At 40.8% G+C, this 19,710-nt stretch overlaps 1 protein-coding gene across 1 annotated transcript in view; it reads right to left on the bottom strand.

Annotated features, from left to right (window-relative positions):
* Positions 1-1,606: 1,606 nt before the first annotated feature.
* The window catches only part of clmpb (CXADR like membrane protein b), a 75,216-nt gene continuing 57,112 nt past the window's right edge, over positions 1,607-19,710 (bottom strand). Inside the window, exons 3-7 of the mRNA XM_069668880.1 lie at positions 16,114-16,318; positions 12,155-12,322; positions 10,660-10,782; positions 9,980-10,121; positions 1,607-6,806 (exon numbers count right to left, since the gene is read on the bottom strand). Coding sequence (XP_069524981.1) covers positions 6,470-6,806; positions 9,980-10,121; positions 10,660-10,782; positions 12,155-12,322; positions 16,114-16,318 — 975 coding nt within the window. The 3' untranslated portion in view covers positions 1,607-6,469. The remainder of the gene's footprint in view (positions 6,807-9,979; positions 10,122-10,659; positions 10,783-12,154; positions 12,323-16,113; positions 16,319-19,710) is intronic.

Genomic DNA, 19,710 nt, shown 5'->3' with positions numbered 1-19,710 from the left:
TGCCTGACAGGTCAATAGATACCACTGACCTTGTTGCCACAGGCTTGAGTGTCACATTGAAAGGCTGGAGATCAAGAGAGGCTGGAGAAGAAGGAGACGTCTGTCCTTTGCTGCATGCTCAGACACTATAGGACCACACATCATGATTGGCTGGGTTTTAATAGTATCTCTAATATAAAGGCCCATACCAGTTTTCTTGGATGTTTAAGGAGCCATTACAATAAAGTAACTGGATGATGCCCCATTCATTCCACTGATAGTGCTAACTAAACATGCATAAAAGAGATGATTCTTATGCCTCTTCATTGCTTTTAAATAAACAGAAAATAAGTAAAAAGACAGACATACTAATTGCTAACAGTTTAATAACCAATGACATTTTAATTTTAAGCAAGACAATGCTAACATGTTTTAGCAGGTATAATCTTGCCATGTTCATCTACTTTGTGCTAAGCAAATGTTAGCATTCTAACAGGCTAAACCTTCAGCCAGTTAGAATGCTAACATTTGCTTTACGCAAAACGCAGCCGAGACTGTTTTGAAAAATGTTTCCTGTGAAATCAAAGTAATTGACAAATGAAAATGTTGACTGCTGATGGCAATAGATGAGAAGTCAGACGAGAGGATCAACACAGTTGTTACAATTCATCCTGAGGGGGACATGAATGATGCCATTCATGTCCCCCTCAGACATCCAATAGTTGAGAAATTTCCCTCAAAAGCACAAATGTCAACCCACTGGCAAGATGAATACTCAGGGTATTACCAGGGACAGTAGGAGTTATCACCTGGGAGTCATGTCTGGACACATATTTTGGGTGAATACATCTTGTCAGTGTTGCAATATTTCAGGATAAGTGAAATATTAGTGAAGCTACAGGCAAACCCAGAACACCACCAAAGTTATGAGGATTCATTCTTTGGGGACTTGTAACGCCTTTACATATTTTCCATGGCAATCCAGTCAGTAATTGTTTCGATATTTGGTCTGGAAAAAAGACTGTAAAGCGATTAGACAAAATACAAACAGACATACAAACATTGAAATCCTATAAGATTATAAATTGATTTCCAAGATTTTGCAAGCCAGCTTTCTGAGTCTTGAAACTTGAAGGAGATAGTAGATCCATTCTATTGCAGATTTGGTCATGATCCATCAATGCAACAGGTGAGATGTGTGATCAACTGCTAAATAGCACAAACCTTTAATGGAAAAAAAATAAAGGTTAAAGTTTGATAACATCCTTCTGGGTAACATTTTTCTGACATGTAGGTCAATGATGTAATGCCGTATGGCAGCTGTCAAATTTCACTTCAGTCAGCCAACTCATGTCAGCTGAATTTCTTATGTGAATACGCATGTACAGTCCCTTACAGGATAAGGCTCTCTCATCACTCCCAATCAACATGCTGTCAATCCACATCAGCTCAAAGGGTGAGGTGACAATGATAAATTCTTTAACCCACTGCAAACGAACTGTTTGCCAAAATAAATACAAATAACACGACACATCTGTCTCAGCCTGACATGTTAAATAAATGGTGTTTTTGTTTTATGCATTGCCAAAATCCAAATCAAGATGCCACAACACCAATTAAGTTGTCATTGAATATTTTATTTGCAAATGAAAGAGTAATAACTCAGAAGTCGTAAAAATATACATTTTTTTACTTGTGATATTTACATGGATTGTTTTCATCAAACGATTAAACAAAAAAATTCTGTACTGTTTTACAAAACTCAAGAGAAGCCACGGCAGAAAAACTGATGAGAGTAAAGAAAACCAAAGTGTCTTACATTTCCCTTTAGTAACGCCGCGCTGAGCGTGTCTTCCCCTGACATCGAAACAATGTAGTCAAGAGAAACAGCCAACCACACAGATCCCACACAGGCCGGTGATGAGCACAGCACACAAAAAAGTGCAAAGTACATGGATGATAAATTCAGAAAATAAAATAAAAACGACCAAAATAAAGCTTCATAAAATTTTTTGTGAATATATTTACAATTGCAGTTTTTATATCTTTTTTTTTGTTGTTTTTTTTGTTTTTTTACTATTTTTAGCCGAATACAGTTATGTTACATCAAAGCAAAGCATTCCCTTTCGTCTGCTCAATCACCTTTGACATGCAGGCACCTTTGCTTTCCTTCTTGAGGTTGACTATAGCCCGGTCCATCTCCTCTCTTTAAAAGTAACAATTCATCACATTCCCTTATACTGACACACAAGGCCAAACCACATCACTTTGCCCTGCTCAACAGCTGTAATCAGAAATAAAACCGCTTAATAGAACATAAAACATTGTGGCTACATGAGATTCATACTCCTATCATATAATGCAGGACAACCATGAATCTATTCATGTTTACTGCACCTTTGAGTGTTGATAATAAGACAATATATAATGCTGATGGATACTGTTTTAAAGAATGATTAGATGTGCTGCTGACACGGAGGTGTGTTCAGACTTTCCTTTTCCACTCTGAACAGACAAAAGCTCCTTAAAATTCATTTGTTGGAAAAAGCACAAGTTTGTCAGGCCACAAAGCTGCACACACGAGGGGGGCGACGCAACGCGAGGGCTCATAAACTGGGGAATCTGCCACCTGAGACTTGCAGTTGCTTGGAAAGCAAATCAAAAAGCTTGGAGGAATTTAACAGCTGGAAGACTTGCATCCCATCCTCCACTTCCACTGCTACGTGGTGGAGGGAATTTCAATGGCAAGAGCCTACAGCCCTGGCTCAATATCAATCCTGTTACAGCTCTCCTGATTCCCAGTACGACTCTCAAAGATTCCCATGAAAAAATAGTTTACGCATACGCTATACAGATTGTTAAAATGCATAGCAGTGTCTGTCTTTCTGAGTGCTATGTAATTGCATGCATGTGTGAGTGTGTGCGTGTGTGTGTGTGTTCTTTTTGCTACAGTCGCTGTTTCTGAATATCTGTGTGTGTGTGTGTGTGTGTGTGTGTGTGCAGATGTCCCCTGGGTGATGCAGTGTAGACTGTCCCTCTCTGTGCTGCATTTAGTATCCTGGTTCCATCAGTCAGTCGAAATACCTCCAGACATTCGATCCATCAAATTGATTCTGAAGGAGCAGAAATAACAAGGATTGCTGTTTGGGCTTTTGTTTGTGCAAACTGCGTGTGTGTTTGTGAGCGCTTGTGTGCATGTGCAACTGTGACTGTGCATGAAGCACACACCTGTGTTTCATGTGGACCTGAATGTGCCATGTGTACCTGTTTATGTTTGTGTATATACAACTTTTACCAGTTTGTGTGTGTGTGCGTGCGCCTTGAGATGCCATCAGTAGTCCCAGGGCCAAGTGCATTCTATGTTAAGAGACAGCAAGAGCAGGGAGGGAGGGAGCTTACAAGTGGCCTCCAGAACTGACAATAGTTATGAATTATGGACGTGCTTTGTCTCCAGACACCACCCCCACAAGCAAAAACATGAGTGCTGTCTGTAAAGCCAAGTGCAATAAGCATACACGTCAGTGAAAACTAAAATAAACACTGCCAATCTGCAGTCATATCAATTTGGATAGAGGTTACTTTGCCTGACTGGATCCTTCTCACTCCATGAATGGCTAACATGAGAATGTGTGGGTGTGGCCCAAGGGCTTATACTGAATTTACATGCACACACCCACACATACACACTCACACACATTCACAAACATGCATGCATGCACGCAAGCACGCACGCCCAGACACACACTCACAGTAGCTTCCCTGCTCAAATATGAACTGCTGTCTCTAGTTGAATATAAAAGGCAATTTTTTTCCCCTTATCTTCCCTTACAAATAAGTCACATGTGAAATCCTACATGTGAAGTCAAACCACGTGCTTGTCAGACAGATGTTGGTGTTCAGAAATGTTTAGGGTTTTATGGAAAATTTAGATTCATAAGTGGATCAAAGCACAGCCCCACTACCAACCCAGAGATGAGCAATATTAATGACAAGCTATAATATTCACTTTTTGGCCTCCTGAAAATTTGCTCCTCTAAGAACCAGAAGTGAAATTAAACTGTGAAATTTACCCTGAGAGTAAAGGCCATGAAGTCATGAAAATAAAAACAGCGTATTTCCTTTGATAGGATAAACATGCTTATTAAATTATATAGCAATCTGCCACAGGATTTTAAAATATCCAGCGCAGAAGTGGAAATTTAAGCTGTTTGGTGTGCCAGGCTAAAGGTCAGCACAAAAGAAAAGATTCAGTCTGTGTTGAATATTCACATATTCACAGTAGATTTAACACAAATTTGGTAGAAAATGTGCCAATGCCTAATTTCTGGGCAAATTTTCTGACCCTATTGTGATGCTTGAGAAAAGGTCAAGGGGTCACTAAAATCAGAAGACGTTTTCTTCACTAGCAAAAAATAGAATCCATATGAGAATCCAGCTAGTAGTTGTGAAGACATCTTGCTTATAGTGAAAATGGAGCTTGAAGATAAGGGGCTTCACCTTTTCACACAACAAGTGCACAAAAATCACATGGTTTACCTTCACTTTTGGGTAGCAAATGACTCTTTTGTAAGGGGTGTCCCCTCGCATACCCTTACTTATTAAATTAAATGACATCATGTGCGTATATCTATCTGTATGTACAATATAAAACAAGACTGATTACAGAATGTACAGTACATTGTCCGATGGCATAGGATTGCTTTCTCACCACGGATAGTTCACTCTGCTTGGCGCTCCCTTGGCTACATCTGTTTTTACTAGGGCAACTTTGTGACGTTGTATCTCTCAGTAGTTGCTTCCGTTGACCCTCAAAGCTGAATGTGAACAGAGACATAACCACTGGTGTGCTGAAGATAAGGACAAAGAAAAACCATCAAAGGGAAGAGGGATTGCAAAGGCACACAAGATAGGCTACTTGCCCTCTTTTTTCAGATACTTTCAATCAAACCACACTGGGTCTGTCTCAGGATACGACAAATGGGGGTTTGGCTAACAGCACAGATCGACCAATAACCAAGCAGGATCCGATGATTCAGCGAGACAGCAATCGAGTGCCAATGCGTTGTTATGGATCCAGGGAGAGTACTGACAATGATACCATACACACCCTTTAGAACTGAAGTCTGTTGAATCGTACTCCTCTCTCCCTTTCCTTCAGACATAGTAGTTGTATAATTGAGCGTCAAGGTCAATTCTTTGTGCCTTAGCTGGAATATCGATTCAGTAACTTACAGGAGGCTGAAAATAATGGGATCTACCATCTTTGTACATCACACATTCATGGTGACAGATTTTGGTTTCAGTTCAGAAGTGTAGCAGGTAAACAAAAGAGTAAAAAATAAAGCAACAATAATAATCCATCCATGGGATTGCTGGCACTTCTAAATATGGATGAATGCACATATAGCTGTCTGTCACCTTTTACAACCTGTTCAGAGAGAAGAGACACAGGAGAAACAGAAACAAAAGAAAAGTCAATTCAAGTCCAGCTGGTCTAATAGATGCTTATTCCCTATATTTAAAGTATTGACTCGCTATAGGCCTAATACATACTATTTAATTATTCAGGGAAGGTATTCAGTACCAGAAAATGGTTGTCCATAGATGTAGACAGGGTGTGGTGGGGTCGGGGTGGGGGGTTACAACTCTGTTGATTTGACTCCACTGTCACTGCTACATCCTTGTACCTGAAGTTTCCCCTGCTGATTGGTGAAGCAGATGAGCTGTTTGTGAGCCACCTGAGGCAGATGATGTACGTGCCGAGCACTGTGATTGTGCACATGGATGGACACGACTGGCCCAGCCCATCGGAGGCGAAGGGAGTTTGTGTTTTCAGCGCGGGTGCAGGAAGCAGCAACTTGGAGGTGCAGGGTGAAATAAATAAGATTATTCACCCAACGCCCCCCTTCCCCCTCAAAAAAAAGTTGTACCTGTCTTACACTTTCCCGCTTGTATCCATCTTGCATTCGTCGACAACCAAAGCTCAACAGCTCCAAAACTCCACTGGTACTGGCTCACAGTTTGGATCTATTTTATTATCCAGACTTTCCTGTTTACCTTTTTCACCTCCTTTCCTCCACAGCATGCCTACCATTTGATTTGATAAATAAATAAAAGCTCTACTAGGGGGGTCCTTCAACCTCACTGCACACAGCGCTTCCCTGTGTCTTCCAAAGCCAAAAGCAGGAACTCAGAAAAGAAGTTCTGCCTTTAGCAAAGAGACACAAACAGTGTTGCATCTCAGGTCTTGTTTTTTTCTTTTGTTTTGTTGGTTTATGTAATTCAGTAGGGGGCAAGCATGTCTTATTTTCCCTTTTTAAATATGCATTCATTTAAAGTACTTTTGAACTTATAGTATTGATTCTTTTAATTACATCCTTTAACTAGTTGCATTTCTTTGTTTATGGAAGAGTCTTAGTCTTTGGGAGGGGGCTAGGGGGCTTGGGATGGGAGTCTCACATGGCTGCAGGAAAGGGGCTGGCTCTCAGTCCTACACAGTCTGAAAGGCCTTGGTCTGGGCGGGGACCATGAGGGTTGGAGGTGTGGGCCCAGACATGTTCCTGGAGTTGAATTTGGGAGTGATAGGGGGCTCGGGGGTCTTGGGGGGCATCACTGCGGTGTAGGCTGGAGGGGACTGGGGGAAACCCGGAGGCTGTCCATTTTCCTTGAGAGCTGCTACAGCAGGTGGGCGGGGGCGATGGCCGCGCTGGGCGCTGTTGTGCACCATGGACTGGGTGGAGGAGGCGCCGGAGCGTGAGCTGCCAGAGCGGGACGAGGACAGGGAGTTGGGCTTCACTAGCTTGGCCTTGGGAGCCTCTGCGTCCTCTCTGTGGTCAGAAACACACACACAGAGCAAACAATGATGCCAAAGGTCCATCTTTTTTATATCCAAGAGGAACCAACACACACAGAAAAACAGAAAACAGCAAAAAAGCACAACACGATGCTATCCCCTATCCCAATTCTGAGACACTATTCATATTGGACTAGTATTATGTGGGGACCTCATGTAGCCTTTGAGTTTTGTGAAAAAATATTTCTGCTGAAACCACTAATTCCCCAGATACAAATGTTGGAAGGAAACAAAGTTTCTTTTGCTGAGAACCGGTGAAAACTTTCCTGTATAATTCTACTGTTGCACAATAAGTGGGATGCAGCATTTACAAAATAGCACAGAAGACTAGAACCTGCATGGGGAAAATGAGTTGATAATGACAGGAGCATTAATCACTGTGAGTAAGGTAATTTATGCTGTGATTGTTACTTGGATGGTATTGAAATTGCAGAGGATCTCTGCAGTGATTATATATCACTGTCCCCAGGTCACCAGGGTGTGTGGGTTGGGGGGCTTAGTCATCAGGTAATATTATCCCATTGATATGAGAATAGAAACTTCTCCTCTGTGCACTGGTGGCTATGTGGAACCTTCTTAGAAGCACCAAAGAAAGTTTTATAACTATTAGTAGAATATATTAAGTTTTTAAACAGCAGAGAGGTTTAGTTCTAAATCTGCACTCAGGAGATGTGCGTCACTTAAGATGTTTGGGTCTGCTTGAGCACATTAGCTCAATAGGCTCAGACTCCCAACATAGTATAAAAACAGAAAACACCACATCTACATTATTCAGCCGGAGCTGTCCCTCAACCATGTTGCATTATTCATTGCTACAACAGTAAATATGCACCTACAACAACAGGAGTCTGTCACAAAAAAATGCTGTTGCCTTTACAAGTGTCATTGGCTGTCCACAGGGTCCACCAATGCACACAGAGTTTAGAGGGAGGAATAAACACTAGCGAGATCACTCAGATCTGATGCCACACACAGAACAGAAACACAGACAGAAATACAAAGAAGGTGTGAAAAGAAGGTTCTAACAAGATAATCGATGAAAACTTGACCTTGTCGCTTGTTTTTATTTTTAGAAACACACATAACCATGCAGACAGGCAGATAGCAAACACATCCAAGCACACAGGGGCTGTTGCTTTTTCAGTTAGCATTTGACTTGACTGTGACTGTATCATAATAAGTTTGGTTTAACTGGTGCTTAGAGGGTAATACAAACAGGTTAATGCTAAGCTGTGTGCTAAAGTCAGCACCATTAGGGACGGGACAAAATATCAATATGGTAACATATCGTCGTCCTGACTGGTGCAATACAATTATCCATATGCTGGCGCCAAATATGCATATTTTAATTTCTAAATATATGCCGCTCTAAACAGATTTCCCTGCCATTGATTCACCATGTCACTACTTCATGACTCTGGCAGTGGCACTTGTCATTAATCCGAATTCAAAGTCCTAATTTGCTTTTACAGTTGTTCTATAGTTCCGTAAATATAATTTACAGACTGAAAACACGAGCTCTGTGAAACTGACACCAAATTATAGTAAATAAATACATTAATCCTGCACTTTACCTTTTCAAGGTTATTTTGTATTCTTCAGTTAATCAGATATTGTGATGTATCATTACAGCATTGTCTTGCAATATTTCAATTATTGCAGAATCGCTCTATCCTGAAATTATCGTTGTCGTGGGCCACGTATCGTATCGTGAGATACCCTGCATGACTGTTTAAAGCAAGCCCAATTTTAGGAATCCTGGATACCACATAATAGTAGTCTGTGTCTGAGTCTATCTATTTTTTATATTAACTTTTTAAAAGGATTGCTAAGAAACAGAAAACACTGTTGCCTGGAACAAAATATACTTAGTTAAAGTATGTATAATACAGAAGCTCTTAGCGGACATGCATCAATACATGTTATTTACTCCGTTTTCCTGTGATAATGAGTTATTTCTGGCCCTTTTTTTCTCCTAGATCTCTACTTATTTTTCTCATTATCTCAGGAAAACAATGGTTTTCCCATTGGAAAGGATTAATTTGGCCCATTATCTCGAGATAACAACACTTGTTTTCTCTTGTTAAAGGGATAATTTTCTGGCGATCTAGAAAACAAAACAATAGGCTGGTCAGTGTGATATCACAGACCAGGACATGCCGTGCCAGCATTGCCGACACTAATGAAGTAAGTTAAGCCTATTTCTATGTTCGTTTTGGTCTTTTACAGCTCTGGGGATATGAGTTATGATCATCTGACGTTATGGTGGCGCCGGGTTGTTATCTTGTGATAAATAAGTCGAGATCTCGAGAAAACGACCAGAAATAACTTATCACGGGAAACCGGATTAAATATAATGTATGGATGCATGTCCGCTAAGGGCTTCCATAGTATAAACAGTGCACATTGAACTTTTTTTTACACATTTCCTTACTCAGTTTCCATGCAGTAGAACAATATCTGTTACTCTCACAATTAAATTACAGGAAAGGGTTTTAATCTTAATCTGCTGTGAGAGCAGAAAAGAAAAGCATTGTCATAACCCATAACTTTAAATAACCATAGTCACTCTACAGTTATTCGTCTGCATTTGCTTTCTGTGGCTCAACTTTAAATGTGCACAGTAAGAATATCATATCGCCTCCTAAAGCTGAAATCATACTACGTGGGTAGTGTGGGTGCTAAGGGTGCTGCAAACACCTCCAGGTGCACCAGGTAGCTGAAGTAGGCTATATTTGTATTGTTGCAAGGTATTTTCACTGTCTCATTATACCCTTTCACTCTGTCTCTGTCTCACCGGACGTACTTTGCATAAGGTACTGCATCAACTAAGGATACATGGCTGTTGTACATTTTTCTGCTCAGTTTGTCAATCAAAAATCTAACTGGCTTTAAAGCAGATGTCAGACAGTTTAAATGCATGTGATTATACAATATTAAATCCGCTTTATGCGTACAGTTCAAGACAGTTATAGTTTTTAAAATGCAAAGTGCTTCCTAATAGAGCAACAGCCAGTGGGATACTACAACACACACATGGCTACCTGTAATCCCACACATCCACACATTTTTCTAGTCATTTTCGCGAGCACAATGGATAAAAAAAAAAAAGTTAAACAGTCCCAGAAGACAGAAAGAAGAGCAAACCTGATCTCATTTGGAGTCTCCTCCTCCTCGTACTTCTTCTTCTCTTTCTTTCGGAAGACGAGCCAGATGATTAATATGACAATGAGGACACCGAGGGATATTCCCACCACTGCGCCTGCAACCATACCTACATCCCTCACATCTGTGAATGGAAAAGCAGAAGTGATGAGTGATTAGAGCCAGAGTCACTCACTGTCACATATTATTCATAGTTTTCATTCTTAATATTTAATTCACAAATACTTATGGTCCCTTCTCGTTTAGTGGGAAATACTTCAACACTCCCTGCATTCCGCCACAGTGCCAAAATTCAATTTCACACCAGGGCTGTCAACCTGTTTCTGCTGAGCTACTCGATGTGTCATTTTCTCCACACATGATATGACCCCAACCGTCCGGGGCCTCTCAGGAAATGTATTAGTGTGACAGTGAAACATAACTGTTGAAGCATAGGTGGTGACCAGTAGCTACCATTTTAAGTTTACTGCTGTCCCCACAGTGTTGGAGCACAGGGGGGAGAGTAGGGAAGGTGAGGGTGTGGGGAGGGAGATGGAAAGGCAGGGGAGAGGAATAAAACTATTTCCAGCTGCAGTTTGAAACAATAACCATCAATCAGTGTGGCAGTTTGGTGTGAGGTGAACACTCCGAGGTCAGATCAGCCTTCCCCTTCCCAAACTCACGCTGCATTGTGACCTCAATGGTGCAGTTTTCCTCCCCCACGTCATTGCTGGCCGTGCACCTGTAGACACCCGTGCTGTCCATGGTGAGATTTCTCAGGGTCACGATCTCTGGGTTCTTGAGATCTGGAGAATTAAAAGAACACAAACATCAGATTGTAAGGGGAAGCCTGGTGAAACAGTGTGTTTTACATTAGCTTTTTTACTGTTAAATGTGTCGGAATGCACGCTGCATGCTTTTCCTGAATCTCAATTACATTTGCAGGACAGGAAAAACAATTAAAGTGTGTATTATGGCTAAAGAACACGAGAGAGATAGAAGGAAGAAGCACAGGGGAGAGAGAGATGTTGATGGAGTGTTTATTTAAGAAGGAGGCCCGTCACACTGAGGAGGACTTGAAGAGAGTAGCAGGAGTGTCTGAGAGAGAGATGGAGCCCCACGGCCCCATGGGATATTAAGTCATCCCCACCAATGACAACCATGTGATATTACCTTTCAGCAGACCCATAAATAATGGCTGCTGACGCTGTGTGTTATCGTCCAATGAAAACTAATTAGACCGAACAGGTGTTGTTTGGTGGAGGTCATTAATTTGAAGATTTTCGTCTGGGCACGTGCCATCGCGGATGCCGGTTGAACACTTGAGGGAAACTGAGACAGAGAGGTTGGCACTCTGGGGGTCTTTATGCCTGTTTTGACAGTGCACAGTTAGGAGAATTGCCCTTCCATTAACTTTTCTGCAGCACATTGTCTCTGTTACTATTTAGAGGCAGAAAGGCTTGGTTATGATCCAAGAGGAATGCCAAAACCCACACCATGTGAATGAATTGTGCCTCAGGGCGACTAACAAGCCAATGTTTTTTTTGGTACAGAACATAGTGGGAGCTGCCAGTCCAGTTCTGTTTTTTACATTTGATTTTGTCTACTCTTCACACAATCCAAAAAAACACGGAGTTCCCGCTGACTTCATGCATGCAGGTATAATTCACTCGAGCCAGGCTGACATTTTATCGTCACAGACATCTTCATCAGATCATAGCATCAGCCTGGATCCTCCTGTTTATACAACTTTCCCCAACAGAATACAACTAGAAATCACAGGGCTCTGTTCTGTTTGATTTCCTGGGGAAAAAAATGCAGTATGCATAATTTGGTCTGTTGTTACTGTTACTGTGTACAGATAAGAAAGGCCTGTAGAGTGAGATGCTTAATTAGGACAATCTGAACCTGTTTAAGTGCCCTTTAGTTAAGCAAAGTAATTGTTAATTATTCTGCTGAATCAGCTCTTGAGCCACCAGGAGAGTGAACTTGCGCGGGCCATTGTTTGCAAATGTATGATATGTGGAGGTGGGAAGAGGCAGTGTGCTCAGCAAAACTCTTCCTCGGGTAACTGCAGCCTATAAAAATCACTAATATTGAAATGAATCATAGCATTTCTCTGCAGAGGGCTCGACTGGTGAATCAGCATGTTAGCGTAGTGCCAATTATTTTTCTTACCTATCAGTGCCAGGTTTGGCAACTTGCCCAGACTCTTGCCTTTGTCCAGCACTCGCTCCCACTTGTAGCTGATGGGATCAGATCCATCGCTGGACTTACAGCTCAGCTTGACATCACTGCCCTCCAGGAGTTTGCCATCCATCCAGCACCTCGGCTTGGAGGGTTTGACTGAAAGAATCACAAACATTTAGTAAAAATGTGCAACAAAGTTTTGGTGTAATTACATTGATATGGAACAGCAAAGTAAAAGATCAATCACAACAAAAAATGTCAGGCAGAACAGTATACACTCACCGGCCACTGCATTAGGTACACCTGAAAATTCTAATGTAATCCAATACACCAGCTCAGCCATAAGATTTGCTTTTATGTTGCCTATAATGTACAGGTTTTTTCCTAAGCTGTCATAGTGGTGTTAATTCAATGATATTTCAGTATCAAGGTCATAATTAGTGGTGGGGCTGTACTGAGCTGCATTATATTCAGAGGTGTCTAATATGCTGGCCCTCTCATGTATGTAAATAGGACACATCTCAGTATAGAGGCTCTTTGTAGTTGTTCTATTGACACTGAATCAGAGACCTTTCTTCAGTTACTGAAACTTTGGACTGTGTGACTATATAGGCATTTAAATGCATTTCATAATTTTGAGCTGCTATTGGCATTATAAAATAGCCCTTAAACAAATATTCCATGAGCCCGTAAAATCCATCTTCCATTAATTTCCAATGGTTAAGTTAGGGATGATATTATTCTATAAATGTTTAAAAAAAAAAAGAGTTGAATTATAGTTTACAATAGATATGCTCCTTAAACAGAAAATGTACTAAAGCATAATGATATAATTCACAACGTAAAGCCAAGTGAAACAGGCTGACTCCTTAGAATAAAACGTTGCATAAAAGGAAGCGCAAAGGCATAAAGTGAGATAATAATAACAAGTAAGGCTTGTTAAGTTGCATAAAATTGAAGTGTTTAACATACATAATAAACTTTATATATTAGACCCATAACTGGTGTCATTTAAGTTTTATAATAAGGTGTAGCCTCTGCCAACCAGTCATCCTTTAATAACCACTGAATCTCTCTCTCTCTCTCTCTCTCTCTCTCTCTCTCTCTCACTCTTTCTCTCTCTCTCTTTTGTATTTGAGTTATATACAGTAAATTAAACTGATATCACTTGACTTGGTAACGCTTTGTTGTTCTTGTTCTGCTGTCAACTATCAGTGTGTCAGTTCTTCGAGATGATAAAAAAGTCAAATTTCTTGTATATTCACATGCTTGGTCAATAAACTGAGCCTTGGCAGTAGACAGGGCTTCAAATATGGATCAAAGTAGCTGCAAATTCGAAAATGTGGAGGCTTCTCACACATCTTTAACCCACCAGCACCAAAAATCTATACAAACACCACAGTTTCAAGACACCCAAGATTAGTCAGTAATTAAATATCTCTATATTCCCTTATGTTCCTGAGTTATGGGCGTTGTATAAGGCCACAAAAGTTTTTTGCAAAACATAAGGATGTTGCAGTGAAGTTGACCTTTGACCTTTGGATTAAGAATGGCGTCACTTTATGTCACATTTTGTAATAGTTGTGTTTTTTGTTCGTATATTGTATCAGTGTCATGCCAAATATCTGGCCCATCCCACATTACAGCAAACCACTATACTACAAAGAATACATCTTACTAGTAATAAATACAAATAACAAACTGCTTTTAAATTATTTCAAATTTAAAGTTACATATTTTATAACTTTACAATGAAAAAAACATATACATGCCTACAGTGAGCCCTGATGAATAACCTTTTTCCTCATCTCAAAGGCTTTCTCTGAGTAGCTATTCTAAATCCTTCACAACAGCCAACGCAATTAGCGTATGAATTCTGGAGATCTAGAAAAATGTGTTTTGTGAGGTCACAGGGACCTTTGAGCACTAATGGATGTTTGTGCCAAATTTAAAGAAATTCCCTTGGAGATAAAGCGCTTAAGAGAATAGGACAGACAGATGGTTGGACGGACAGACAATCTGAAAACATAATGCATCCGGCCACAGCTTTCATCAACGCAGAGGCATAAAAACAGTCCCATAGGGAATGGATCAATGTGACCCCAAAGCTGGCGGTGAATGCCTGTGGTAATATGTTCTCCACAGGTCAAAGGTTTTAGTTACAGTCCAGTAGCTGGAGGCACGGTACAGTATAGCTGGTGCTTGCTGAGCCCTGTAGAGCTGATCTGTTTGGATACATGCTGAGAGGCACTGCAAAGCTATGAAAGCAGAAAAGCACCAGCCTGTTTTCTCCCTCCCATGTGACTTATTTTTAGATCAGTGGTGAGCTATATTTAACCATCTATTTTGTATTTTTGTAACGCTGTCTTATCAGTGGTGTTGACTTTTGTGAATTTGGCTGCTACTGCTTGTCAGTAAAGATGCAATATTAGCAACTCTATAACACTAAAATGTGGTGATTAATGTGGTAGCCAGAAGATAAAGCTAGTGGCTAACGTATATCTCTCCCTATGTTCCTATAACCCCCTTTATCTCCATCCCCATCCGTCTGTGTATCTAGCAGCTCTGTCAGGGTCAGTTAGGCCTAACTGCAGCAGGAACGGTTGGAACGGTCAAACTTAGACACACACACAAACAAACAAACCCATATTTGCTTATACACAAACACAAACATACAACCCGCACACACCAAGTTAGAAAATCTGCACATGCAAATCCACACACTCTGTAACAGGAACAGTGCAGGCATCCGGACATTAACATGCAAGCTCGCACATAAACACAAACACAACCACTGGAGGCATAAACCCTGGCGTGCACACAAATACGTACACTCACACACTGTCTCATGCCAAGCCAGCTACCAGCTCGGCTGCCAAGCTATTATCTTAGCATGGGGAGCGAGAGAAAAATGCAAATGTCCGTCTCTCTCAAAATCGAAAGTGTCACCGCAAAGCTGAGGGCAATTTGTAAAAATCGAGGCACTAACTCACTGAAATGTCTTTATGGAGGAGAGAGGAGAGTGAGCGCGAGAGGATTAACAGACTGTTCCATTAGAAAACCAATAACCGCCGGTTGAACTAATCTCCCATGATGTTTTAATAAATCGCCTGCTTTTCTGACATTGAGAGCGATCTTGCTCCTCCCGCTGGACATTGTGGTTGGCTTTTGTGGCACTGCAGCTCCCCTTTTGCTGTCTGTCCTTCAGAGTTGTTTAGCCATTTCAGATACGCAGGCCAGGACGCATATTACCTCTGAGCTAGTAGCTAAGCCATTTATAACCATCTGTAAATTGGGCAAATGGGGAAAACAAGGAGGATGTAAAAAGGGGATAAAAATGCACAATGATGACTCAGCTGTGGCTTATGAAGTCAGAACAGACTTTTCTATGGTTGCGAGAGCTGAGACATGACAACAAATCTTTTGCCTAAATGGCTTATCACTATAGTCTATTGATGGCAGTTGTCTTTTTGAAATGTCATTTTCAGCTACAAAATTTGATTACAGATTGTCCCTCAATCTTAAAGCAAGGTCTGTTGTTTGTTCACATAAATGTATTAGCCCACACAGAGGGCATATATAGAATTGAAATAGAGGCTCGGCCACGTACCTCTAACATAATCAGTCATGTCTATGCTCTTCCATACCGGGTCCTATGTTTCTGGTCTCACCTCATCAACAAACCAATCCAAACGAACCCAAACAGCACGAGCAAAATCAAATCACACTGTCTGAATCAAATTGAATCATTAGATCAGTCAGCATGACGGAGGAAATGTGCCAGGCTAATGATGCAGTGATTAGGTCTCTATGTGCGTGTGTAGCAGACTTGAGTGTGTGTGTATGTACAAATGGGTTTCTTCATATCCTGATGCGTGTGCTCACCTGTATGTCTGCAACTTCAATGTGTGTGTGTGTGTGTACACAATGTGTCTGACAACACTCACCCAGCACAATGAGGTTGACCTGGCTCCAGTGGTACTTTCCCCCAGTCTTGACTTTACAGTAGTACTCTCCAGAGTCGGTCAGCAGCAGGTCACTGATCAGCAGGGAGGCGTCTCCACCAAGGTACTCCCCTGCAAAGGACAGACGGCTGGCCTCACTACCTGTCGCCTCATTGGTGTACACGTGGCCTCCAAAGAAGGTAATGATCTATACATATGTTAAAGAGAAAAAAAAGATTCATTTGAACATTGTTTATTAGATAGAAGTCAGACCGTGAGAGCAAGAGAGACTGTTGTGCAGCAGGAAGTTAAGCAGGAATCAGTCCTCTGTTTGTTATTGGGAATAAATCCTGAATACTTAACTCTCGGGTGAAACAGGCTCCGAATGTCTCCTTCTAAATCTCACTTGTCTTGCTGCCATGCTATTGCCTTCTTCCTTTTTGAAAGAATTTCCAATTTCCTCTCGCGTCTGATAATGTAAACTAACATTGTAATTGCAACAAATGTCAGTATTCATCTAATGAATGTAACCAACCCCCAAAATAAGTCTTTCATATCACTTAACAACATGTCCCAACAGTATTACGGGTGATATATTTGATTGGTAGCCTGCCATTAACATTTAAAATTACATAACTCTAATGATGGCGTAGGCACATCTCAAACATACCCACATAGTCCCTCACTGGGTGCACATCCTTTAGAAGAAGAGAATAGCAGCACTCATGGGTAACATTGTTAACACTTTTTAATTAACACTTGGGAAATAATATTTTACAAATGAATGCATTTGCTGGAATGCCAGTATCCCGCCAGTGCTCATTTAGCTGATTATCTGTCACTGCTGTTATCTCCTTATGCTGTTTCTGCAAGGGGAGCTGTCAAATTGACCAAATAAAAATCTGTTCTGGTGCTGAGATAAAAGATTAAAATACCCACAGTGGCACTGGTGTGATTTTAGCACTGTGGTTAAAATAAAAGGCTGGGTAATTAAACAAATGTCTCCTACCCAACATTTTATTATGTAATCACATTCAGACAATATTTTTTTTCTTACTCTGTTTGTTCAGCCCCTCCTCCTACGCATTATTTCATTCTTCCAAAAATAAACACAAGTTTTTTTCTATTCGTGATGATGTCATACTGTTATCTTTTCCTTTCCAATATTTTACAACACAGTGTCAAGACATGGGGGCCCCTCTCAATTTCTCACTTAAGTGTTAATAATAAACAGCTGCTGAGTTTTGTAAGGTGAACATCAATCAATCAACAACTATATGTCTATAAAATCAGCAACAAGATACATAAATGTACTGTGGTGGCTGTTGCATGGATGTAAAGAATCAATTACTGACTGACTAATCCAGTAGCTTTGCATTCTTTATTTCTGCTCCTAAATGATGTGTTACTGTTAATATCTGTGTATAAATAGGTATGTGATGTGGTGGAGGTGCGTGTATGCTCATATGGGAAATATAAATAATCATATTTTTTTTGTCTATAAAGTTATTTAGTTAATTTCTGCTTACTAGGCAACATTTGTATTATTCTACATGCACTTGAAACAAACTCTTAAATATGGCTGATGAAATTAAATTACAATGAAGACGTCGGAAATCCGGGGTGCTGGTTTGGTGAAGCAGTTAAAACCATATACTGTATACAAAGATGGATGACATGACAGCTCCTTAATAGTGAAGCCAAAACACTTTGAGCGCCCCCTGCTGACTGGCTGCAGTATAGGTCATAGAGCCCGCCTCCCCCATGTTAACAGATGGGACATGAGTCAAACTATGAAATCAAAATACACATCAAATACATGGTTTCTGTCATTATAGTTAGTTCTTATCATGCTGATTTACGTCCGAGTGTTTCTTTTTCTGACAAGTTTAGTTTTAATCATTTAGTTGATGCTGTAAAAAGGATGATTGACAGCTCTGTTGACAAATACGGATCCTGCAGCCGATCTGTTCCGGATTAGCAGACTAGAGGAGGAACTGCGAGAGGAAATGTAACTAAAACAATCCCTACAGTTATTGAAGTTTCTATATCTGGTAACGTCTGCTTCAGACATACACAAGAAGCTGTTCTGCTGTTAAATTAGCTGACGTGCTGGATCTTTGCCATTTTTGTCAGTAAGTTAAGTGTGGGTTTTGTTAGAAGTGGCTACAGCAGCTCCACTGGCCGCTCTCTACAGCGCAGTTCTGGCTCCAAATGACGTCACTAGCACAAGATGACAGCACCCATCATAGGGGGTACTTTGGCTTCAATTTTGTACAATGAGAGTAGATGGAGACGATCTTTATATACAGTCATTGGTTAAAACGTGCGCCACATCTACAGAGGCTAAGTCCTTGACGCAGCAGCCCAGGGTTTGACTCCAACCTCGGCCCGTTGCTGCATGTCTCTCTGTCTTCCCATATTTGCTATTCTAACCATTGTCCTATCAATGAAGACAAAAGGCCAAAAAATAATATTTGACGTAAAAAATCTATAAACCTTTATCAGAGAAATTATTTTTCTATTCTCTGCTTGTTTATGCATTTGCTTATTTCTATCCTCTCCTTTTTCTCTTTGCCTTTCTCGCTCCCTCTCTCACTCTCTCTCTCTCTCTCTCTCTCTCTCTCTCTATCCACACACACAAACACAAACAAACACAGCTGTCACACTGGCCTATAACTCAGGGCAAGTGAGAGCCTGCAGATGGGGACTGCTAAATGCCGGTGCCACAGTGCATCAATGCCTAAGACAAAGGGGCACCTGCTGTATAACAGGTGACGACTGGCCATTTACACACAGAAGTGCACAGACCTACACACGCAAACGACAGTAGCTTCCAAGCAAACATGTACAGCACAAATACTCTATGAATGCAAACAGAAATACTATTACTGTGCCACAGCTTCTGGCACAGAGCGATGTGGCCCCGACACCTAAACAAAATGGGAAATATTTTCAAAAGCATCTGCCTTTGGGCATGTCTGATGCTTTTATGAACTCTTGGCATTAGTTACTAACATGTATAGACTGCATGTGTATGTGTATTTATGCTTCTGGTTATGCCTGTGCGTGCTCTGAACACATCCTTGTGACACCGACAGAGAGATGGGGAAAGTGCCAGTATGTGTGAGGAATTTAAGTGGAATTTAGCAAAATGGCTGCAGGCTGTTTGCATAGTTTGCAATTAAAATGAGATGGTTTGTTTATTCCGTAAAAAAAATAAATTCTGAATGCATACATGGAATGTCCCTTCCTTCTTCAGCTTCTTTAAATGCAAAAGAAGTCCATGGAATAAAATTTTGGTTCAGTAGTTTTGACTTGTTTTACATTAAACTATTTAATTGGTAATGTTATTTTCAGGTGTGAAATAAAATCTTTAACCTGTGTCAGAACCTGGCCTGTTCTGTCTGCATATGGGAAAAATATCAGACTCTTAAAGGAGAAATTGGCCACTGTCCGTCAAAGCTCAAAGCCCATTCTACATTCTACAACACCCAGCATGCATTGCGCCCCTCCCTCTGAGAGGAACGGCCCAGCAAGAGAAGCTGGAGTGAAATACTACTTTTTTTTGCTGCAGGCAATGGTCAGAGCGGTACAGAA

The sequence above is a fragment of the Semicossyphus pulcher genome, unplaced genomic scaffold (assembly GCF_022749685.1).
Source record: "Semicossyphus pulcher isolate SPU_LCO1_2020_fin unplaced genomic scaffold, fSemPul1.0.p SCAF_19, whole genome shotgun sequence".
NCBI classification, from domain to species: Eukaryota; Metazoa; Chordata; class Actinopteri; order Labriformes; family Labridae; genus Semicossyphus; species Semicossyphus pulcher.
Note: the sequence above shows the minus strand (reverse complement) of the source record. Positions and strands in the feature narration are given on the sequence as shown.